The 25,088-nt window shown below is 40.1% G+C and overlaps 1 protein-coding gene across 1 annotated transcript; it reads left to right on the plus strand.

Moving 5' to 3' along the window:
- The first annotated feature begins 9,006 nt into the window (after positions 1–9,006).
- On the plus strand, positions 9,007–24,873 carry PRSS35 (serine protease 35). Its single transcript, XM_007423872.3, has 2 exons — positions 9,007–9,269; positions 18,125–24,873. Exon 2 carries the CDS (start codon positions 18,137–18,139, stop codon positions 19,367–19,369), a length of 1,233 nt encoding a protein of 410 aa, XP_007423934.1. The 5' UTR covers positions 9,007–9,269; positions 18,125–18,136; the 3' UTR covers positions 19,370–24,873.
- The last annotated feature ends 215 nt before the right edge of the window (positions 24,874–25,088 follow it).

A 25,088-nucleotide genomic window follows, 5' to 3' on the forward strand; every position in this document is an offset into this window, starting at 1 on the left:
GCTAGCAAATATAGAATGTATACTATAAGAAGTCCTGGAAATGGTAGTTTCTTCTGCCAATTCATGATTTCTATGAAAAAATGCTCATGAATGCCTCACAAGACTATTTCCTACAATTATGTCACAAGTCTTACACCTGTAGTGTTTGCAAAAACCATTTTTAAGGGAGTAGTCTAATTGTAATCTCTGATTACCCTACCTTGTCTTGAGCGTTACAACAGGTGGCAGCACCTAGCCAAGTTTGACTGATCTCAAAACAGCTGAGTAGTGTTTGACCTCGATAGTACTTGGATGGGACTGCAGGTTAGACTGGGAAGTAAAACAACACAAAATCCTAGAAGGAAATAGCATACCACTTCCATATTGTTGCCAAGGAAACAAAAGGGACATTTCCATGTACCAATCAAGATATGAGCTTGACACAAGAAGACTACTGTTACCCCTGAAAAGTTTCTTGAAGGCTTCCAGGTGTGAGACCACCACTCTAAGCACATAGAGAACAAAACGTCCTGGTGACCCTGAGTTTCTCCTATGCCACCCCCCTCAGCAGGGAGGCAGGACCCATGCGATTGGTCCGCCCCTGGCGCCTGATAGGCCCGTCAGGGTTTCAGAGGGAACTGGGGGATATTCCCATGGACCTGCTGCACGGTCCAGAGGAGGCCTTGGCTGCTGCTTGGAATAGGAAGGCGGCTGGGGCCTTGGACAGGATCGTGCCTATGCAACCTCTCTTGCCACATCAGCCCCGACACTCCCCGTGGTTTACGGAGGAGTTGAGGGTGCTGAAGAGAGTTAAGAGACGTCTAGAGCGTCGCTGGAGGAAAACAAAGACTGAATCCAACCGAACACAGGTTAGAGCCGCTGTTAAGGCCTACATTGTGGCAATAAGGGTGGCGAAGCGTTTATACTTCTCTGCCCTTATCGCGTCTGCAGAATGCCGCCTGGCGGCCCTGTTTAGGATCACTAGGTCCCTCCTTGGCAAGGGGGATGTGGGGGTTCATTTGCAGGGCTGTGCAGAGGAATTTTCAAAGCATCTGCAGGACAAAGTCGCTCAGATTCATTCCAAGTTAGATTCCGAGCATGGGGCAGGGTCTGGGGAGATACTGAGGGACCGTTCTTACCCAGTTATCTGGGAACAGTTTGATCCTGTTGCTCCTGAGGAAGTGGACAGGGTCCTAGGGACTGTGGGCCACCACTTGCCATCTTGACCTATGCCCCTCCTGGCTGGTGAAAGCAGCTCGGGAGGTGACATGTGGTTGGATCCAGGCGATGGTTACTATATCCTTGCAGGAGGGAGTGTTTCCGGCCGCCTTCAAAGAGGCGTTGGTGCACCTCCTCCTCAAGAAACCCTCCCTGGATCCTACCATACTGGACAATTTTCGTCCAGTCTCCCACCTCCCCTTCTTGGGGAAGGTGGTTGAGAAAGTGGTGGCTTCACAGCTCCAAAGGGTTCTGGAGGAAACGGATTATCTGGACCCTTTTCAGTCAGCTTTCAGGTCCGGTTATGGGACAGAAACAGCATTGGTCACGCTTATGGATGATCTTTGGCGGGAGCGGGATGGTGGAAGTGCGACCATCCTTGCTCTCCTTGATCTCTCAGCGGCTTTCGATACTGTCGACCACGGTATCCTGTTGGGACGGCTCAGGGAGTTGGGGGTGGGCGGCATGGTCTTGTGGTGGTTCACCTCTCTTCTTCAGGGCCGATCCCAATCGGTGATGATAGGGGGCGAGAAGTCCCATCCTCGGCCCCTCCTTTGTGGGGTGCCGCAGGGTTCGGTTCTCTCTCTGCTCCTTTTCAACATCTACATGAAACCGCTGGGTGAGATCATCTACCACCATGGGGTGAGGTATCATCAGTATGCTGATGATACACAATTATACATTTCCATCCCAGGTGAAGTAAGTGATGCCGTGACTGCCCTTTCTCGGTGTCTGGAGGCTGTAAGGGTCTGGATGGGGAACAACAGGCTTCGGTTGAACCCTGGTAAGATGGAGCGGCTGTGGGTTAATGGCTCCTCTGTATCCGGGACTTTGTCATCTTTGGTGCTGGATGGGGTAGCACTACCCCAGACAGACCCAGTGCATAATCTGGGGGTCCTCCTAGACTCACAGCTCCTGCTTGAAGAGCAGGTGGCAGCCATGGCTGGGAGGGCCTTTACACAGCTTCGGGTTGTGCATCAGTTACGCCCTTTCCTGGATCGGGATGCCCTTCGAACAGTCACTCATGCCCTTGTTATCTCCCAGATAGACTACTGCAATGCACTCTACATGGGGCTACCCTTGAAGACTATCTGGAAGCTACAGCTGGTCCAGAATGCAGCTGCGCGGGCTATTTTTGGAGCCCCAAGAAGGGCCCATGTAACGCCATTGCTCCGTGAGCTCCATTGGGTACCAGTTTGCTTCTGGGTTCAATTCAAGGTGTTGGTTATTACCTTTAAAGCCCTACATGGCATGGGTCCAGGTTACCTAAGGGACCGCCTCTCCCCTACGTCTTCAACCCGTCCCACCCAATTGCACAGAGAGGGCATGCTTCGGACCCCCTCAGTAAAAGAACTCCATCTAGCGGGGTCCAGAAGGCGGGCCTTCTCTGCGGTAGCCCCCGCTCTTTGGAACATTCTGCCCCCAGAGGTGTGATTGGCCCCCTCACTCCTGGCCTTCCGAAGGGCCTTGAAGACCAGGTTCTGCCACTTGGCCTGGGGTGGTGTCAGGCCTAGCCCAAGGAACTCCAAGAGACAATGCAAAATCAGTCCAGCAATGTTTATTAGCTACAACCTCTAGCAAGAATCTTCCCAGACTGAAATCCCAGCTCCCAAGTAATGCCAGCCACAACATTGTGAACTCCTCAGGGAGGTGCCAGTCTCATCCTCTTATCTCTCCCTTGCGCCTCAGGAGATGAAAGAAAATGTTTTTCTCCCTGAGTCTGGCCTTCATAATTCCATTCCATCACAGGTGGGGAGGGAATACTTCAAGCAGGGGGATGCTAGCCCCATAGTGGCCAGCTCTCCGCAGCCTGATTTTCCATCTTCTTGGATCTTCCTTTTTTTAGTATTGTTTTAAATTTTGGATGTTTTATGTGTTTTAGATATATTTATAATTTTAATGTTTTTTGTAAGTCACCCAGAGTCCCCTATTGTGGGGGAGATGGGTGGGGGAAGAAATCTAATAAATAAATAAAAAAATAAAAATAAAAACTTGGTGGTGGAAAAAAAGAAGGTAGAAAATAATAATACCAGTTTTGTAGCATTATGTTGTTATACTTCATCCTGCTGTAACAATTTCCAGAACCCCCACCAAAAATGGCACCCATTAATCATGTCAAAATTTCAACATGGAGTATTTCATCTAAAAGTCAATGGCAACTACCCTATTTTTCCAGTTTTATGAAAAAGAAATCTATGATTTGGGAAAAGACAAAACAACTATTGGGTAATGGTGGTATGAGAACCCCACCTGTAAGTGCAGGTCATTCTGCAATAAAAGCCAGGCAGGGAAGGCTTGATTCTCACAAAAGTCATTTTTATTTATTAGTTAGATTTATAAGCCATCGTTCCTCAACATACATAGCACTTAGCCAGGTTCAGCTTCATAACATCTACCTTGTAAGGAAGATTCAGCTAAAAATGTATGACTGGCCCAGAGTTAGCCAATAACATTTTGTGGTTGAAGATGGATTTGAATCTGGGTCTCCTTCAATACACTGGCCTTTCATTTGATCCCATTAAATTAGGGCTAATATAGAATAAATTAGGAGACAAGAATTAGTCATAAATAGCAAGAATAAAAGTTCCTGATATGTTAGTTAACTCAATCTCAAGGCAGGAAATCTATTTCACAAATTCTTCTAAACCACTGTTTGCTTAATCATGGTTAAATAAGAATTGCTTGTGGAGGATCAGGTAGCATATTAAAATAGACTATGGTTGATAAATAATAATGCCTTGTTTACATATCATGTTAAGCCAAAACCAAACAAAGCACATTATGGCTTATTATCTGACTGTTATTAAAAGTATTGTATGTAATATGGGTATGTATATGTAATACACCTGTACTGGGAGTAATATGTTCTATAACATGGGGCTACCAATGAGGTCAGTCACCCAGTCCACACCCCATGAACTTCATCTGGACATCTAGAAAGTGAAAGATAGTTTATGCTGCACGCTTGTCTTTGCTTAAAATTAAATAGATAAATACCTCAAATTACTTTCAAAAGTATTGCTGCTATACTCCAATTCTATTGGAATATGTTAACCATATATGACTACATTCATGCCAATAAACTGTCACTAACTGCTATTCAGTATATAATGCCATGTATAGTGATAATGTATACTTTATACCATATATTAGTGTGAATCCACATGTATGAAGATCACATATAAAACAGACCATAGAATCAAAGCTCTGAAAGAGTACAGCTTGTGCATCATGTCGAGAAAGACATCTTCAAAGAAGACACAATGAAAAGCAGTTCTCATAGCAAGAGATGACTCCAAAATAGTTTGTTCTCATATGTTGTTCATGAAGGAATGGCACTCTGATGGAAAAGTGCCGAGAGGTGTGAGAAAGTACCAAGGTGGGATTGACTTGTCAAGCCTTGATGGAAATTGAAAAAGTAGACAGGAATTATAGCCCTTTGAAACCGCTGGCCAACTAAATTTTGACTTAAAAGGGATTGATAGTTATTTGAACAAGTGAACTGAACAATACAAGTTATAAACCTGCATTTGTTTCTGTACTGTATGCCCCAAGTCTCTGGATTTAAAAAAAAAAAGTAGCCAGAGGCATCATAAAGTTCCTCTTTATGTTTTCATTTATACCACCAAATTAGGTTTTGTTTTTATTTAGTAGACATGAATGTGAGACTTATGACACTGAAATACAAACATTAAATTAAATGAACTTTGAACAATGACTTGCCACATTTTGTATCACTTGTAAAATTAAATAAACAAACAGTAGCAATAATAATTTTTAATTGTTCTGCCTTTAATAAAACAGAACAAAAAAATAGCAAAATGAAAAAAAGAAATATAACTTAGTTTCTCACCCATATACACTTATATAAATATTCAGACAATAGATTCAATAAAGGATGGCTACATTTCATTATCATCATCCATACACAGTCTATGTCTGTAAGCAATTTGTTCATAAATATCAAATAATGTCAGATTTTCACTCTGCTCAGTAATTGGAGCCATAAGTTATCTTTCCAATGTTGGAAGTACTAGTCTCTTAGCAATAAGAAAAGTATGGAGAACCCATTTCATTGTCCAGCTGTCAGTTTTTATGTAATAACCATTTAGCTAAAACAATATGGACATCTGAAAATATTAAATCTTGTTTCAGAGTCAAATTAATATAAGTTATTACTTCCTCTCAGAATATAACTTTTAAACATCACAAAAACACATTTTAATTATTCTCATTACATTTCCAACATCATACTTTATTCATTCCTTTTCTATTCAAATGTAATGAAGTTCAATAAGTTTATAATATTTTTTTGTTGAATAAGCTGTAGTCAGGGGCACTGCACTCAAATAAAAAGGGACAGGGCTTTGACTGCCTGGCTGTGCCCCCCATTTTCAAGCCAGTGACCATCACTGTGGATGCTCCTCTTAATCTAAGATCTATTGATATTTTTGATACTGATACTGTTTCCCATTGTTTTGTCAAAATCAGGATCTGCAATTCCCTATTCTATTCAGTCTTTAAATTTTGTATTTCAAATTGATTTATCACTAGCAAGTATTTATAAGGCTAAACGAGGGCTTTTTTTTGCCATCCAAATCTTCCATAAAAAATTTTTTTTAATCAGTTTGGATTACCCCACAGCATCAATTTAGCTTGAAGAAAAAGATCAAAATGGAATTTTCCAGAAATAGTATATCACAATTTTTAAATCGATGTGATAGTGACTTACTAAATCTATTATATTTTGAACTCCTAACAATTCAATTAACTAAAGACATCACATATGAATACAGGTAGTCCTCGCTTAATGATGGTAATTGGGACCAGCAACTCCATTGCTAAGCAATGTGGTCATAAAGTGTGAGATCACGTGACCACGTCAACTTACGACGGCAGTTGTGGCAGTCCCAGTTGCCGTCATTAGGCGAATCCCATGCAGTCAGTGTCCTGCGGTCACCTGATAACCATTTGTGACCTCCTACCATGTTCCCCATTGACTTTGCTTGTCAGAAGCTGGCAATGAAGGTTGCAAATGGCGATTATGTGACCATGGGACACTGTGATGTCATAACTGCAAGCACCCAAATCACAATCACATGACTACGGGGAGACTGCGATGGCCGCAACTACAAGGACCCATTGTAAGTCTCTCTTGTTGAGCACTACTGTAACTTCAAACAGTCACTGAACGAGTGGTCGTTCAATGAGGACTACCTGTATTCCAAAAGGGCCTAAGTGAAGATATCCAAAATTTAGTACTAGAAAGGTATACATAATAGTGTAATTCAAGATTCAGAAAATGAAAGCCCCTATCTTTAACTGACAATTGGATGTTTTTCAAAGATATCTTCAGAACCGAAAAGAACCCATAGAAATTTAGAGGACATTATACAGAATTTTTGAGAATGTGTTTCAAATATGCATATGGGAATTCCATGCAAACTATAAGGTATACATCCTGGGAATTACATTCATTTTGAGAATAGTAACCCTGCCCCAAAGTGTGAGGCTTAAAGACTTGCATTTATCAATATTCAAAGAAACCTCTTTGCATACCTTACTGATATTTAATGCAATTATTTGAGAAATGTCACATGGGATAAGAATACCTTACTTGTTAATAAATTAAGTATATTTACAAAAATAAGTTTTAGAAATATCTTTGTCTGTTGGCATCAGTTCCAACTTATATCAGGTGGAATTAATCAAGTGCATCAGAGCTAGAAAGATGATGTTCAGAAATAAGCAATAAAATATTATCAGCATATAAAAACATGGCAGCAAACAGCAGATCCTTCCTGAGCACAGCAATTTACTTGAATGTGTTTCCCTTGCTGTTTAATTTGGAAGCTCTTTATGGTGCAAGTAAACATTTGACCTGTCTTCTGCTTTACTATATACAAAAATGACAAGGAACTTCCGTCTCTTGCTTATACTGTCAGGCGAATGCATGGTAGAATAACTGATGAGTTGACTGTAAAAACAAAACCTTGATTGTCTTCTACTGGGATGACCTTTCCCCAACTGGGGTTTCTGGGGATCTGTTCTTGAAGTTGCTGCTTTTGCATCATGTTTTTATCTCAACCATCTCCCATCTTCCAGCAGCTCAATTTGGTATCCTTTTAGGGGAAAGAATGAAAGCCAGAGTGCTCCTGTTTTAGTGTACCAGTAAGAGTCAATTGACTTAAGCTTCCATAGCATGCATGATGTCATGTTTGACAAGGCCTCACTGCCTGGGCATTGTTTGGAGATGTGGCTCAGGCTACGATTACTTTAGATGTGTGTGAATCTGAACCCAAGCCAAAGTTGGTAAGAGACTAAAATCAATCAGTTGGCTGACATTGTACTAAACCACTGTTTGTTTAACCATGCTTACTGCATAAGCCACAATGACTGGATCCACACACTGTGCTAAGCCATAAACTGTGTTGGAAATCATTGCCTGAATTCACAAAACACACTAAGCTAAAACCAAACCAACTTCATTAAGTGATGCATAAGAAGGATAAGGAAATTATACTCAATTGTATACAGTAAAAGGCTTGGGACAACAGTAGCAAACTAACTTGTTTTAAGATAAATTGGTATATGTGCATGGTTGAATTGGAAAGAGAACTTGAGTTGGTGGGACACCTGGAATTACACCAAAAAGTCTCCCCTCTGCCCACCTCCACTCTCTAACCGACTCACCTTTTGTCTCCTTTTTTTTAGCTCTTCTGCTGGTGTTTCCTTCCCATCCTCTCCAGGGATGCAACTGAAGAGGCCTGGGCTGCAAAGGGATACAGAAACCTCAAACCTTTGCTACCATTTGCCACCTGGTATTTGCAGCCCAGCTATAGACGCTTTAATGGGGGAAAACAAAACAAAACCCCCATTTGTGTATGGAAGGGAAGAGAAAACAAAATGTTAGTGTGTGTGTGTGTGTGTGCGTGTGTGTGTGTGGGGGGGGTAAGGAACAAAGAAACCAACACTTCTGCGTATCACAGGAAAGTGTGCTGCTAACTTGGACTGTACCATTCTGCTCAGAAACCCAAGATACGTTTTTGCTAAACACACTCTGCTTAGTCAGCTTATCTAAAAAGCCCACCTCATCTCCCACTTCTTTGTTATAGCGTTGTTTTAAATTGGAGGTGCATTTAATTATACAGCAAAAAAAACCTCACCAGTGCCCTCCCTCCTTGAGTTATTTAAACGGCCCCTCTAAAGGAGAGTGAATCGTAATTGCCCGCTTGCTCTGGAGCGCCCCACATCGGGATGAAACGGAAGCACGCTTGGACTGGCTGATGAGGGAGTCCCGAGCAGGAACTGCTGGGGAACGAGACGCGATATTGGTGGGCATTGCCAGCTTGTGTATTTCACTCTGCAATTACTCTTGCACGGTTTTGCACAGCGTGCTTCTATCAAAGAAACACTTGCAGAAGATTACTTCCCAATTCAGCCACAGAGAGCCCGTTACGACTGCCCGCGTTGTTCGGCTGCTTGCTTTTTGCCCCAAGAAAGCCGCCACAAAAATAGCGCCCCCGATGCTCAGGAAAGCGCACATGAGGGAGCAAAACCCTCATCTCTGCTCCCCGAGACACGCGCGAAAGAGCGGAAAGTGCCTTTCACCCCCGCCGGTGGCTCTGACAGAAAGGTGGCCCGTCCAGCCGCTCGGCCGCTGCCTACGGAACAGCTGCCCTCCTCGGGAGCGCCGTCCCCGTGAGTCCTCCCGCCACTTCTTCCTCCCGTCCGTCGCTCCCGAGGCTCGTCTCCCCCTCCTTTAGCGCCTCTCTTCCCCGCCCACGCGGCTGGAAAAGACCCTAGCGGGCGGCTCCCCCTCCGCCCCTTGCAGTAGCCTTCGCCAGGGCTCTGAGGGTGCTCCCGCCGCCGCCGCTGCCGTCGCCACCGCCCTCTCTCAAGAGTCAACTGAGGGCGGCGGGACCCCGGTGGGGCTGCCCCTTTGGACGGCGGGCTCTCCGCGCGTGCTTGAAATTCTGGGATTCTTCCCTTTGGACGTCGTCGCGTTAGCGGCTGCGGAGCGCGAGCCTGACGGGCGAGAGGCTTGGCGAGCGGTGGCCCCCTCGCGTGAGGTATGTTGCCCCTGGGTTCCGGGGTTGCGTTGCTCCTCAGTCCTCTCCCGCTGAGGAAGAACCCCTACGCTGGGAATGGCTTGTTTGGAAGCAACAGCATTGCTCGGCTTTTAGGGAGACCTCAGTGCTGAGCGTACCTGCCAGAAAGCCCGAATTAAACGGGGCTAGAATCTTCCCAGGAAACGCTTGTGCGCCTGGCGACACAGGGAAAGCTGAATGGCAACTTGGATCAAGATCAGTGGCAAAAGGTGCATTTAATGAAAGTGGGAAAATGAAAATGTCTTGGTGAACCAGAAGTGCAATGTACAAATGCACATCTGAAAAAAAATTGGCTGCAGTTCCATGCCCCTTTTGGAATTGGTGCGACGGAACGGGGCGAATCTGCATAGGAACGGACGGGAAGCATCCTCCATCCCTAATACTCTGTTAAATCAAAGATGTTAAAGACAACTTAGCTGGAAATAATGGTAGCTTCAGGAGCATCTGTGACCAGAATTTAACACCACTTTCTTAGGGTTGGACATCATTCTTGGAAGTGAGACCATCTTTTGTGATTCCTAAGAGGGCAATAGTGGAGCCAGAGCAAGATTAAGCAGACTTGCATTTAAAGTCCAGGAAAGGAAGCCCGGGGTGGAAGTGAATATGCTGTGTGTACTCTTAAGTAGAGTTTAGGCATTGATGGATGCATTTACCATGACAAATATTTTGGTTTTGCACAACTGGTACACAAAGGTCTTTGAGTGTTTACGGAGCTTCTGTACAGATTTGTCAGGGCAAAAGATTTTGCTCCTTTGAAACACTCAGCTTTTAAATTCAGAACCAACCGTGCATTTCCTTTTTGGAAAACTGACACTAATTTTATCCAGATTGCCTCTCTGAGCTGTGTGTGTTGGAATCACAGAAGTCTTTTACTAAGGTTACTTATTTGATTTTCAGCTTCAGACACCTTGTTTAAATAAATGAAATGAAGGCAGCAGAAAAGTAGAAAGGGGGGGGGACCATAAAGAGTAATTGCATTTAATAAAAACAGACAAGGCACTTTGATTAGTCTGCAATAGTTAATTCAGGCTCCGTGTGTCCCTTTGAACGTTTTTGGCTTAAAAGACTCCTTCACTTCTGCATACACCAAGTGAACATGAAGCAGAATGAAGTTATGGTTAAACCCAATTTCATACACGAAGAATGGAAATGCTTTTCTTGCATTCACACCAGACCCACCGAAGGTTTGGCTGTGGCTTCTTATGATTTATACATTTATACTTTGTTATTGGCAAAACTGAACCTCTTTTATACATGAGGCATTCCACGGGGCTACCAAAGTTCCACATACCTGTTTTTATTTGAGTGTGAGGGGTTTTTGTTCCCTGTGGACCAAGCTGGAATTATTTAGAAGGGAAAGTGATTTAGTAACATACTAAAGGTGCTTCGAGATTTCAGAGGTCTTCTTACATTGCAGCGTGAAAGGGAAGTAGTGTTGACAGCATTAACCCTAAGAACTCAATTAAGTCATTACCAGCGCAGAGGGGAGAAAACAGTTTCTTTGCCAAAAGTAATTTTCTCTCTCCTTGCAGTAGTTTTGAGGTTTTTGGGGGAGAATTTGTCTTCCTGTGGGAGTCACCTGCCACTTAGATATTGAAAAGTCTCCACTCTTTAATTTCTGCCTTAACTGTGACACTGATGACTTGCATATACATTCCAATGATTCATAAATGGATTTGTGAGCCATTATTTTGGAAACTTACCATTCTACATTGCATTTGGGATGTAAGTATTCAAGAAAGTGGAAAATAACTGTGAGGTTCTGGAATCTGTCTCAGATTACTGTACATTGAAACAAGTACACCTTCAGAAATAGCTACATTTTATGCTTTATTTTGCAAACAGGCTACTGAAGTTTAATTTCACAGATAATACATACTGCCAGTCACTCCCTCTCAGCCCTAGGAAGGAGGCAATTGCAAACTGCTTTTGAAAAACCTTGCCAAGAAAACTGCAGGAACTTGTCCAGGCAGTGGCCGGGAGTTAAAAAAAAAAAAAACTGACTTGAAGGGACCTCCCCCCCCCCCAAAATGGCATAAAAATGATTGGATTGTAAGAAAAAAATTGGGAGGAGATGGGAGGGAATTTCTCAAGAAGAGAATACAAGAGCTAAAAGGACAGTCAGGTGTAGTTAAAGAACTGAAGTGAGTAATTATTAGGGAAAGAAAATCTTAAGTGAGAGTCCCAAGAGTGGACCAAGTATTGTATCTTGAGGCTTTTTCTGGATAATCCAGTCCATTTCATGTAATACTTAAACATCCAAACCCTTGAGATAGGATAGGGTAGGATAGGACATCTACATTTTAAAAATCTGAATGTTCTCACCACCTTGTAAATTATTCAGTGGTTCTTAGGAGACATGGTAGACATATTCCTTGGGGGAACTAAATCTTCATCAGATTAGAAAAACAAGAGTCCTTCCAAATTATAAATTATATCAGGAAGATAGATGGCAATGGCACTCTTTCTAGTAAATTGCATCCTCTTGTACTGTAAACCTTTTACAATCTAACAGTAATAATGATTAGAGTAAATGCAAATTCCATTGATAGTCAGTAGGTTCTGTCTATGTGCAAAATGTTTTCAGGATTTCAGAACTAGAACTGAGTTATTCTTGTTAACTCTGGCAAACCTTAACCATTTGTTGCATGGGTGAAATAAATGAAAGAACTGAAGGGTGAAGTCAGTCAGTCAGTCAATGAGGTTCCTTTAACTGTGCTTACTGCAAACCTCTTTGGCCTGATCAAGTATCTTACATATACTTTGTGGGTTGCATACAGGGACTTTTCCCCTTTCCCTTCTTGGCATCTTCTTCAGGCCCTTTAGTTGGAAAGTTCTGCCCATGGAACTTCACTTACTATTTGGTGATTGTTTTTCCTGGCTAGCTTATGGAGATAAGAATTAATAACACCAGAGAAAGTATTATTATTTCCATTCTATACTGATAGTTAATATATTTTTGAAATATAAGATAGGATTTTTTAAAAGCCAATATTTAAAATTCAGGAAGCATTTTATAAAAAGCAAAGTTAGATCCTCTCTACTCAGATTTACAGTCTAAAAGTAAGGGACAAAACAGCAAAGAGGAACCATGTGAATAAGTACATAGGAATTTGTGGAGTCCTTGGTGCTCTCTGAGCTTGGCTGTTTGCTTGCAGACGTTTCATTACCTGATTAGGTAACATCATCAGTGCAAGTGAGTGTGGGGTTTGCTGCCTGTTTATATACAGTAGCTTGCCCTGCCAATCTTGGTGGGGGTGTGGCTTTCTCTTTGGTAGTTCCTTGGTTGCGGTACTGTTTTCTGCTTGATTGTTTGTCTGGTGTTAATCCCTGCTTATCTGGGTGTTGGCTGCTGGAGAGGATATGTTCTGGTCTTTTTGTTTCCTTTTTAGCTTTTTTTTATTGTCTCTCTTGAATGGTATGTAAATGTGGTTTATCTCTATGTGTCTGTTGATGGCTGATTTGTCTGAATGCCAAGCTTCCAGGAATTCCCTAGCATTTTTGGATTTAGCTTGGTCTAGGATGCTCACAGTTTCCCATTTGAAACTGTGGTTGAGTCTGTCCATGTGTTGTGAGATTAAGGAGTTTTCATCATGTCTTGTGACTGCTAGTTGGTGTTCATGGATGCGCTCTGCTAGTCTTCTGCCTGTCTGTCCTACATAGTGGCTGTTACAATCCTTACACTGTATGCTGTAGATGACTCCTGTTTTTTTCTTCTTGGGCTACTGGGTCTTCTGGTTTACTTAAGATGTTTTGGAGGGCTTTAGTTGGTTTGTGTGCTACAGTGATGCTGTGTGGTTGTAATAGTCTCTTGGTTGTTTCTGAGATATTTTTGATGTATGGTAATGTTATCCTTTTCATAGCTTGTGTTGGTTGTGCTGTAAGTCGGTTGAGTGGCAAGGCACTTTTATCAAACCTGCTACAGCACAGCCAACAGCTCAACCCACTACAGCACCACCAATCTTCAAATTCAGAGGTAAGGGGTTTTCTTAGCCTTGCTCTCAGAAGATAACTAGGAGATATGGGAGCATTTAAAACATATGTGCTACCAGGGAGCCATGGCTGATTCACACCATATAACAACAATAGCATATTCAAAGAGCGGAGTCTGAATTATTGAAACACATTTTTTATAATGCTGCATTAGGTGCTTTTGAAATAAGTTTTCTGCCCTCTAGTGGTTATTTCACAAGCATATTTGAGTTTAAGGTGAAAGGAAAGTTAAAATGAAGGGAAACTTTATTATTTATTTTACTGTAGTTCATCATCCATGCAGTCTTCAAGTTGGGGTGCAAAACAATTAAAAATAGATGGAAAAGCAATATATAAAAGATACAGTTCAGTAGCTTAAATTTAAGCAACCTGCTCTTAGATTTAATCTTCCCTAAATCTAGTTTAAATAAAAATGACTTGTACTTTTTCCAAACGATGGTTAGACTTGACAGAAATGAGAAAAGTCTCTATAAACTCGTCCATAGGATATTAGTACAATCAGCACTAGCAAAGTATCAGTCTCTGAGTTAGTTTAGAGGAACCATTTCTCATAGGACACAACCAAGTTTATGTCCGTAATTTTGCTTACACCACCAAAGGCATTATTTTTCCATCTGATCTACTCCCCATCTTGTACAATGAAAGAAACCACACACTCACAGCAGAATATAGTTAGCTAAACTATCTTTTTAGGTCTTTTTAAGGAGTAGAGCAGCAGCAACCTCATCATCACCTTGGCTGATGGGCACATTTAAACATTGGAGCTATGTTGTGACTGTCATAGAGGATTTTGTGAGTTTAGAACATGCTTGCAAAGATGGGAATTGCCAGTCATTAACATATATGCCATAAAACAAACTGGTGAAGATTCTCTGCACCACTCCTTCTAGTCCCCTAAGATGTTCTCTGTCACTTCCCTCCAGGCTTTGTCTTTTTTCTGGTAAATGATCACACTTTGAAATAAAACAATGGGCTTCAGTTCCCACCATTATTATTTTCAAGGAATTTCTGTAAGGCCTAGAGGCAATCTTGAAAACAACAGTGATGATGTTAGTGCTTCCCTTTACTAAAGGAACAGAAGGAAAGTGTCCAGAGGTGCAATATTGGGGGCTGCTTGATTTGAGCCGCAGATGAAGAGTGGTGGGTGCTGCAGCCTTGTTGTCACCTACAAGAAGCTCCCTTGCTGGAAGCCAAGGAATTCTCACAATACTGTGTATCTACAAAAGTATATATGGAAATGAGGCAGAAGACCAAGGAGAAGATACCTCAGGTTTTATTTCACTATTGGGAGAAGGGAGTGAATGAGAGACAGAGGACAGGGAATTGGCTGCTTACTGATGTTCTCTCCTCCATTTTTGAGGTAAAGGAGAATATGGTGGCCAGAGGAGGAGTCAAGCAGGGTTTACTTCTCTGCTGTGATTGAGATAGCCACAGTCACACTGTGGCACTATCCTCCATTACATCAGATGTGCCCGCAGCTAATTACAAGTTGCCTTCCTGAATTTGCTGCAGTAAGAAGCATATATTTAACAAACCAAAATGCAATACAAGAAGCTGGTGTGGTCCTTGCGGTTGTGTTAGGGCTAGTTTCAGAGCACTGCAACATTCAAGCTGTTTTTTATATAAACCATCTGAGGCAAGAGATGCTATTAATACCATCCAGTTTTAAAAAAGGATCTCTCTTACTGAAACAGCAGGTTGAAAAGGACTAGAAATGTAATATGCCTGCTGCTGGTTTGAGCATTCATCAAAATGGAGGGAAATAATATTGAACCTGCTTCTGCTGCTGCTTTTGAATATACAACCATGGCAACCTATAGCAGATCATCTCAACCTAGTGCCCTCCAGAGGTATTCAAAATACAACTCCCAGAATTCTGGGGATTGCCATCTGACTAGGTTATGTCCATGCTTAATGAATTGCTCAGACTAAATAATGCAGTATCCATTGACATGTCAGATAAAATGTTTAACCTGACATGCCTTTCACAAGATAAAGTTGTGTGCTTAAAGTAGATGGAGTCAGTTCATGCTTAGCATTTTGATCATGGCTCAGCTGGACCACAGATTTGGAAAAAAAGACTTAGAAGGGGGCTTGTGAGCTGCACCCCCCCCCACTTCTTTTTCCTATTAAATATCTGTTCATACATATGGTATTTACAATAATTATCACATGTGATTTCTTTTTTGTCCTCCATATACAGTGATCTTCTTTACTGAAACAGGACAAGAGGAAAGGGAAGGGGCTGTCAGATTCCCACATCTTCTCTCTTTGGCCCTAAATATCATTAAGTCAGAAGTAGATTACAGTGGGATACCCAAATAGGAATGGAGAAAGCAATGGGGTGAACCTTCTGCTTTGCTTTACTCACAATATTGAAAAAAGAAGTCTGAGATAATTATTTCTCCTTAGATAGCAGGGTGGAACTTTTTCTACCTCACAGCTGATTTGCTGTGCCATTTTTACAACAGGTCCACCAGCAGACACTTGTTCTGCTACATGCATCACTCTTGAATAAAGACAGGTATATATTAAAGTTACAGGGACCCTAATTCACAATTCAGTAGAACAATAACTTGAGACTGGGATGGAAGGAAAGGATGCGCTGGTAATTAAGGAATTTTTTAGGAGTTGCACAGGTAAGCAAAACTGTAGTGGATGGCCAGGCTTCAAGTTATACATGCACTGATCCCTGAAATATTCTCTGTCATCATGCACTAACTTCTCCCTGCCCAGCGTGCACCTTCCTCACTTAGCAATCAGCGGAGGTCCTTACTAGGAAGAGAATCAGGGAAGAGAACAAGGTTCTCCCAGTTAGTAGTGAAGAAATGGCAATTGGGCTGAACTTGGATTGCTATGAAGGGTAAAGCTCCATTAAAATCACACCACTTCATTCCTCACTATGTAACTGAAGGCTAATAAGCTGGACAATCTGGAATGGTGGTTGGGGCTCCATGGGATTCTATGAATTGCATAGAGACCAACAAAAGGTTACTTCTCTGAGCCCAAGACTTCTTATTCCGGAAATATATCAAAAGAGTGATAATCTGCTCTTTGTTGCATCTTTACATGCCATTCTCATATATCTTATATATCAGTTTAATGGAATAATTATATTTTTCTTACTTTAGGACTTAAGCCCATGCTCAAGTGCATTTCTTCAGTAGTTTTTAACACTGACATTATTTTTCTTCACCGTAATGTAGACTTCAACCCTTTTTGAATGTTGTCATATAATGGGAACATTATTTTTCTACAGATCTGCATTTTTTTTAACACTAACTACAACATCCATCCAGGTGCATGTCCTTAAATACTTCACTTTGGTGATATAATTTGAAGCATTTTAATTTACACGTGTGTAAAGTTTCTGTATTGCAAGATATATGAAGTGGGAGAGGAAGGCAATCTCCGTTTTCAGAAAAGTTGCAGCCAAAGAATAGGAAACAATTTTAAAGCCTTCATATGCAAGGGCTGCGCTAATTCGAAATAAGCATATCCTTTAATTGCTTTTGGTCATATTTACATGCAGAGGTTAACTTTGGAAGTTAACTGACTCTGCTCTTGCTCCAGAAAATATGCAGCAGAGACAGATCAGCTGTATTTGCCATGTAACTGCAGGGCAGATGGTTCTTCCCATCCTGTCCTTGCTCTTGGGATTTCCCCTTTCCTCCTGAAGCGAAGGTCCCATGGTGCTTAGTTGCTATTCTGCCAGTTTTTTCTCCTCTAAATATGGCTTTGGCAGTGGCTGCTTTTCAAGGTAGAAAGCACAGCAGAGGATAGATGTTGCTTTTAGTGCTGCCTCATTGGCCAACTTGGGAGCGCACTGGATGGCTTAAGTAGAAAAATGTGAAGATGCTCCAGCCAGCAGCAGAAAAATACTTTTGGGAGTTGGAGGGATGAAACTGGGAGCCATGTGAAAGGGGCCTTAGTGTGTTTCTTTTACATGGTTTACTAGTATTCTAAAGGTCTGGGTTCAATTTCTGAGTCAACATGGAAATTCATCAAAGGTTCTTGAGAAAGGTACTTCACTTCTGGATCAATCCTGTTTTGTTCCATCTTTATGTTAAATATGTTTAAATATAACAAATTTGGTTATGAGAACTACTGCAACCATCAATGAAAAATAAAGACTTAACAAGTAAATTTTTGAAAGGCCTCAGCTGTGACGGTTTTCCCTCAGACTCAATTATTTTTTAAGTTAGTTCAGTTTAGTATTTATGAATATGGAATACAAGAGTTGGAATATGCTGTGTTGTAGAGTGATTAAAGTCTTGGATTAAGATTGGGGAGACTCTGATTTCAGTCCACACTCAGTAAAGTAACCTTGATGGGTGACTTTGGGCCAGGCACTCTTTCGCAACCCGACCTACCTCGCAGGATTATAGTTCTGAGTACAAGATGAAGTGAGAGCCCCATGTAAGACACCTTGAACTCCTGGAGAAAAGCAAGGATGTAACTCTAAAAAATACTAATTTATTTCTAACCCTACATAATATAATGTCTAGAGCACCATATAAGACTGGGGGGAGGGATTATAAATAAATAAATAAATAAATATTTCTGGCTTTGCTAGCCACATGAGTGCTATGCTTAGATATCCATACAGTTAGATGCAGAATAAAACCTCAAAAAGCTAAAAATGAAAAAAAAAGTTGCTGATAGTTATATGAATATATTATTTTATTACATTTATTGTCTTTATAGGGCTATTTTTAATATCCTTGCTGTGGCACACATTTATTACAAGACTTTATAGAAGCTTCTGTAAATGTATGGTAATTAAAATAATATTTTTCTCATACTTTGTTTTTTCAAAACAGAAACAAAGCAGCATGATGGCCTTAGTTCTGCTAATTTCCACTTTTGCCTTCAGCCTCACAAATGGAATAAATCTACAAGATTTTAGCTGGCAGTTAGAAAAAATACCACGGATTGTGAAGGAAAAGACTTTCTTCCTCGGCACTCCTAAATTTGAAGCCAGTGCCAAACTAGAACTGAGTGGCGTATGTGGGATTGAATGCCAAAGGACATTGCCAGTGCCACGTTGGTCTGATCTGAAGGATCTGCTTTCCTATGAGACAGTCTTTGAGAACGGCACGAGGACTCTGACAGAAGTGGGGATCCTGGGGGTGGAGCCTGACTCACCTGTAAACACTACCACTAAGGTGCTACCAAGAAGGAAGAGACAGGTCTACGGTACAGACAGCAGATTCAGCATTTCAGACACTCGATTTCTGACCAACTTCCCTTTTAACACAGCTGTGAAGATCTCCACAGGCTGCAGTGGCATCCTCATTTCTCCAAAGCATGTACTCACTGCTGCCCATTGTGTGCATGATGGTAAGGATTACATTAAAGGCAGCAAAAAACTGAGAGTGGGGCTGCTGAAGCTGAAATCCAAAGGCAGTGGCAAGAGACGCAGGGGAGCCAAGAGGAGTAAGAGGGAGGTGCCAGAAGTCAAGGACGATGAGGATGACTCCAAACTCCAGAAAAGGGGATCTGGCAGTAGAGCTGGCAGAAAACAAAAGACATCTGTGTTGAAGGAGAGGAAGTCAGAGCGCAAGCCCTCCTTCCAGTGGACCAGAGTTAAAAGTACTCAAATCCCCAAAGGCTGGATAAGAGATGTGACAGGAGATGTTGCAGTTGATTATGACTATGCAGTTTTGGAACTCAAGCGTCCCCACAAGAAGAAATACATGGATCTTGGCATCAGTCCAAATAGCAAGATGATTCCTGGAAGTATGATCCACTTTTCTGGATATGATGCAGACCGAGCTGGCCAGCTGGTTTATCGCTTTTGCAGCATATCTGATGAATCCAATGATCTCTTCTACCAGTATTGTGATGCTGAGCCTGGTTCTACTGGTTCAGGAATCTACCTCCGCCTTAAAGAACCAAATAAGAAGAAATGGAAACGCAAAATTATTGCCATTTATTCTGGTCATCAGTGGGTGGATGTTAATGGAGAACAGCAGGATTACAATGTTGCAGTTCGAATTACACCCCTCAAATATGCTCAGATTTGCCTCTGGATAGGGAACAATGATAATTGTGTGCAGGGCTAATGACAGATAATACAAGATCACCTAATATCTAATAGGGCTACGCAATGAAAGTCATACATTGACTTGGTCTGGTTTTATTTGAACTTGACACCAGAAATTAGCTTTTTTATAAATTTTTATAAAATTGACTGAGCATTTACCAGAATTTTTTTCCTAGGATAATTAAATTAATCATAGACACAAGGTGCAGTTAAATCCCTGGTTGTGTGTGTATGTATATGTGTATGTATATGCATACACACACACATATTGTATGTGTGTGTTTGTGTGTGTATATATACACACACATACATAAATACATACTGGTAAGTTTGAATCGTTCATATTAAAGGACAAGTGTTCTTGACTCCTTCAGTTTGTTACTCAGTTAACATTTTAAAGAAAAGATTCTTCTCTGGTAACTGGTATTATTAAAACATTGATTATTTTATTTTCAACGTATTTACTTGTCTCAGGGTTCTGCTCAAATAAGCATTGTACATTCATTATTGTCTACTAACTACAGATCATCCAAATTCTGAAACATGGGGATAAGACAAGAAACAGAAAAATGTGATTGTCACACTTTGATGCCCCTGCCAAGTTAGTGTTTAAGTAATACGTAAAGCTTGGGAATCCCATTCTCTTGAATTCTAAAACAGCAAAATGAAGCTTAATCAATGTAGCATGTTCCCTATTTGGAAAAAAGAGAAGGAACTATATAATTTAATGCCTATAAATTAGATTTAGAAAATAAAACTGGGAGTATTAAAATTGTATTTGCTTTATTCAGTCACCACTTTGAACAAATCCCTGTCCTTTTTTATTGCTATTAAGGTGCAATAGTGACATTTATGTATTCTAATTTTTAAAACTATAAAAAGCTAATTGTATCATCCTGTTAGAACTAGGAGATGACAGTAGCCCAAGAAGCCATATATGTGGTCCTGATGGTAAGGGAAGCTTGAAGGAGAAGAGAATAGCCCTGTGCTCTCAAATGTAAACAGACATAATTGTCACGTCTGCTGAAGTGTACGTGAAAGCTTTTACCATAAAGGTAACATGAGGTGCACAAGTTGCACTAAGACAGTTTCCCAATCTCATCAGCTTGGAAGCATGTGAACTTCAACTCCTAGAATTCTTAGCAATGGTCATGCTGGCTGGGGAATTCTGGGAGTTGAAATCCACACACCTTAAAGTTGCTGAGGTTGGAAAACACTCTATTAGGATTTACCAGTCAGCCTTTCTTTCTTCAGATGGATGGCAATGTGTGGAAACAGTTCCTCAAATTTCCACCACAACTACCAAAGCCAATAATTATTTGCTAAATCATGCTCTAATGTTTACAGAATATGTAGGTTAACTTTTATGTAAATATATTACTGATTTATTATGTAGCAAGAATTCTCTTGGGTTCATTTCAAGTTTTGAACCTCAGCTTTTACTAGAAAAGCATTTAAAGTAGGCTTGTTATTTAAAATGTACACATTTCAGTAGCTTTTCAAAACAATATCTCCTGCGCTTTCTACTTCAAAGATTGTCATGTACGTGAAGGCTATTTGGAGAAAACAAAATCATCAGGACTCTATTTAATATGTAACATTAAGGTGGAATATTCCTGGCCATATATAATCTTGGTTTTATTAATATTATAATAATTTCATTTTAACTTGAATTGATCAACATTTTTGTAAGGAAATGTGTAATAAGAAACAAAGGTTGTAAAATATGTGTATGAATGTGAAAATTACTAAATCCTTAAAAGCACTTCAGTTTGAATAAAATATTCTTAAATTTGGTTTTTGCTATAACTTTTGAAAAAGTATTAAATTTAGAATTGATATGCAAAGACATTTTTATTATTTCTCTGTAAGTGAATTGTGCATTTGAAAATATCCCAGATCAAATTAATTATAATCTATAAACCTTATTCAGAAATATTATTTTGAATTTTTTTTCAAATATGAAATCCATAACAGAAACATACAAATAAATGTCATTTGTACATCATGATGTTCTCAAAAGCCATCAAAAGACATCAAGATAATAAATAAAACATATTAAAAGTTTGCAATACTGTAATTCAAAAACAAAAACTTAGATTTATTGTGTCTAGAAAATGTGGCATTCTAGTTGCTGTTAGATTCAACAGAATATTAGGTGCAATAGTAATAGATAATGGGAATTCCAATTCAATAATATCCGGAGGACCATGGGTTTCCTGCCACAGTCTCCAGCAATCTGATCATAGGACGTCCCTCTTAAAAAGGCTAAGCTCTGTATCAGAAAGTTTGAATTGGTATCATTAAATTGTTAGTGAGGTTCAGTGTGAAAGTAAGAAAGTGAAAGTTGCATGTTTCACTGCAGTGAATGGTTATCACTGGATTCACTGAATGGAAGAATCAAATATGAATTTTGGGGAAATTATATAATACTCTGAATAAATGGGATCCAGAGGAAGAAAAATTCTTCTAGGTATCATGAGTGAATGGGTGTGAACAAGGGAATACAGGAAAAGTTATAGACTATTTGGAGACACAAGAATGGGTTACTGTTTAGACAATATCTCTTTGTTGTTAATATGAGATTTAAGCAGAAGTACACATGGCAAAAGAATACATATAAATATAAAAGCATTAATTTATGATGAAAACAGAGAATTAGTGAAGGACATAAGAATGACGAATGGGGATGTGCAGACCACTCCACAGACAGTATGATAGCTTTTGGACAACCTATGTATGGAGTGAAATGTGCATGCACAATATTGTTTGCTGTGATTGGAATCTGGTCTGCTTCGGATAGAATCCAAAGGTGCAGTGCTCCAGAAGGTGAATGCAACATTCCATTTCCAGAGCAGGGAAACAGTTATGGATCTCCTTTTGTCCAAAAACTGCCTGGCAATGGAGCCGTAGAACTCACAGAGAGCACATTTTCTGTCCTCCACATGTTTTTAATGATAAAAGGTTCTCAATCTGTAATGGTTTTTTGGTAGTCTCAAGAGAGATCTTAGGAAAAATGGACATGGTAGAAATGTAAAAGTGTGAAAAGGTATATGAAAATGAATTCAACTCCCAACAGAATGAATGAAAAATGACCTTAAGGAAAGAGGATGGGGTAGTTGCTTGGATCAGAGTGAAAAGAATGTTACAGAGTGCAGAAAAGTTACAAAGTTACTCTAATGGAAAGAATGAAATGGTGAAATAACGGAGAGGAAAAGGCTATGGATGGGGAAAAATGCATTTGAGAGTGTGATTACTGCAGAGAAGGATGAGAGACAGCTATTGTAAAATGTGTACATAGAACAAGATAGTTGCAAAGAATGTCAAAGAAAGCAAGGAAAAGTTAAGATTAAAAGAGGCAGAGAAAATGCAGAGCATATCCATAGAAATAAATATTTATTTTGGAAGTAGGTGAAGAGGATTAAATGAATCCTCATTAGAGTGGTGAAATGATTGGGGATGAAACTGAAGTCAGGGAATGCTAGAAGCATTGCTGGAGAGATCTGCATCACAGTTCTAGCGATATCTCTTAGTAGAATTGAAATAAGATTATAAATGTTAGTTGTCCAAGAAAAAAAAAAGATAAAAAGGAAATCATAAGTATTGTGAGAATGTTGAAAAATGGTAAGACTGCAGGTATAGATAGTGTAATATGGATGTGGCTTACTTTGGGAGAGGCTATGTAACTTGTTTAATGTGTGTGAGAAGGCTGAATCTGTGCCTGCCAATTGGAAGAATGCCATTTCTACTCCCCCATACAAACAAAATGTGTTAACAATTCATGCACAAGGTTTGTTAACTGTGATTGAGGCATTTCGCAGCATTCTGACTGAAAGGGTACAAGAGATCATGAGAAAAGTCTGAGAAGGGCAGTGCGGCTTTATGCCGGGCAGGACATGGACAGTCCAGATTTTGCTTGTTAGTATATTGTTGAAAAAAGTACGTATGAGAGAATATTAATTGTATGTTGATTTAGAAAAAGCATATGAAAACATACATTATGGACTGCCTTGTGAAAGAGGAAGTTGAAATGTTGCTGAATGTGATAAGAGTGGCCCACACATTCCTGTGAAATGCCAAGCTTGACAGCAATTTCCCTTTGTGTGATCAGCCAATTGTCCTTAATCCACTCATAAACCTTTCTCATGTGAAACTCAACGGTTGCTGTCAGTCATCCACTTAATTCTTGATTGCACAGATCAGCTATTCCAAGTTCACCATCTTTACATTTTTTGGTCCAGCACTGCATAATACATCAACATAGCCAACATCATAAACAACCTGCATTCTGTAGTGAATTTCAGTTGGAGAGACTCCTTCATCAGTCAAAAATTTAATCACAATGCATTGCTTAAAGTGCACTGATGAGAACTTGGTGAAGGCTTCCGTTTCATGAACAGCAGCAATACTGTACTGTACTGTACAACCTTTTCTCGCAGCAGCTTCCCTCAACTGAACACGTGCTAGAATACATCAGAGCTTCTAGAGCATCAGCACTGTTATCTGTTGGTGATGTAAAACATTGGGGGCATTGCTTTTCATTCGAAGGATGAAAGGAATGCCTGTGGTGACATTAGAGGAATGTTGATTGGAGTTGAATATATGTGTACTCTTGTTTCAGATTATGCTGTAGTTTGCTGAGAACCTGAATGACCTGCAGCAATTGTTAGATAGACTGTATGATGCAGTGAGGATCAGAGATTTGAAAATAATACATCAAATGTAAGAGTAGTTTTATTTGACAGGGAAAATGAACAATTCCAAGATAGAGATAGATTGATTTACTATCTATGTATTTTTACATAGATAGTAAAAAAAGAGTGCATAAATTATGTACCTTAGAAGAACATTTACTGAATCTGGAAAATTGGGCATATTTTTAGATGTGAAAATATTGATAGGTAATGGGCAACATGTGGTCTGTTATATGGAATGAATATTTGCAGAAAGTTGCAAAAATAGCTGTGTACAAGTATGATTTTGCACACTTTGAGAGTTCAGAATGTTAGAATTACAAAATTACTTGAAAATAGGATACTTAAGAAATAAGAAAAAAATAAAGCAGGAAGAAATTTAGTTGAGAATGTGTGTCAAAAGAATGTATATTGAATACAAAAGGGAGTGACTAGTATGAAAGGAGGACATAAAGAGATCTGAATTAAGATCAAATTGCAAAACAAGTATATGAAGGAAGAGTGAATGGACTGAGGAAGGGGAAGACTGAAAAAGTTGTGGTTAAAAGGAGTTGATGAGATCTTGAAAAAGATATACGTGAAGTTTAATTAATTAAAGGATGAAGCAGGTTATGGATATGGTGAAAACAAAGATAGTTTGTAAGAAAAGAAAAAGAGGTATAGTGAATGGTGTTGGTGCAATGTTTCCTTTTCTTCTTACCATGTGCTTTAATTTTTTTAAACTTACCATTTTGTACTCCTATTCTGCACTCTGCATAATGTTGACTAGTACAATGGCTAGGTATGTATGTATATGTAAGGTAATAAAAATAACTCAGGTTTGTGGGTATACCTTGCTGGAATTCACTTACTTTAATTATTTAGACCTAAGTTCTATTACATGGCTTGGAAGTTGTGTGGATTCAAATGAATAAATAGATCAGGATTTTTTAAACAAGGTTCCACAGAACCTTAGGATTCCATGAAGATTAATTACTGGGTTATATAGGAAAAAGTTGCTCGGCAAGGGGGAAACCTCTTTGCAAGGGAATCTAAGACTGTGTT

This window comes from Python bivittatus, unplaced genomic scaffold (genome assembly GCF_059951505.1).
Source record: "Python bivittatus isolate LINGU-HERP-01145 unplaced genomic scaffold, Pbiv_v1 ctg000020_np1212, whole genome shotgun sequence".
NCBI classification, from domain to species: domain Eukaryota; kingdom Metazoa; phylum Chordata; class Lepidosauria; order Squamata; family Pythonidae; genus Python; species Python bivittatus.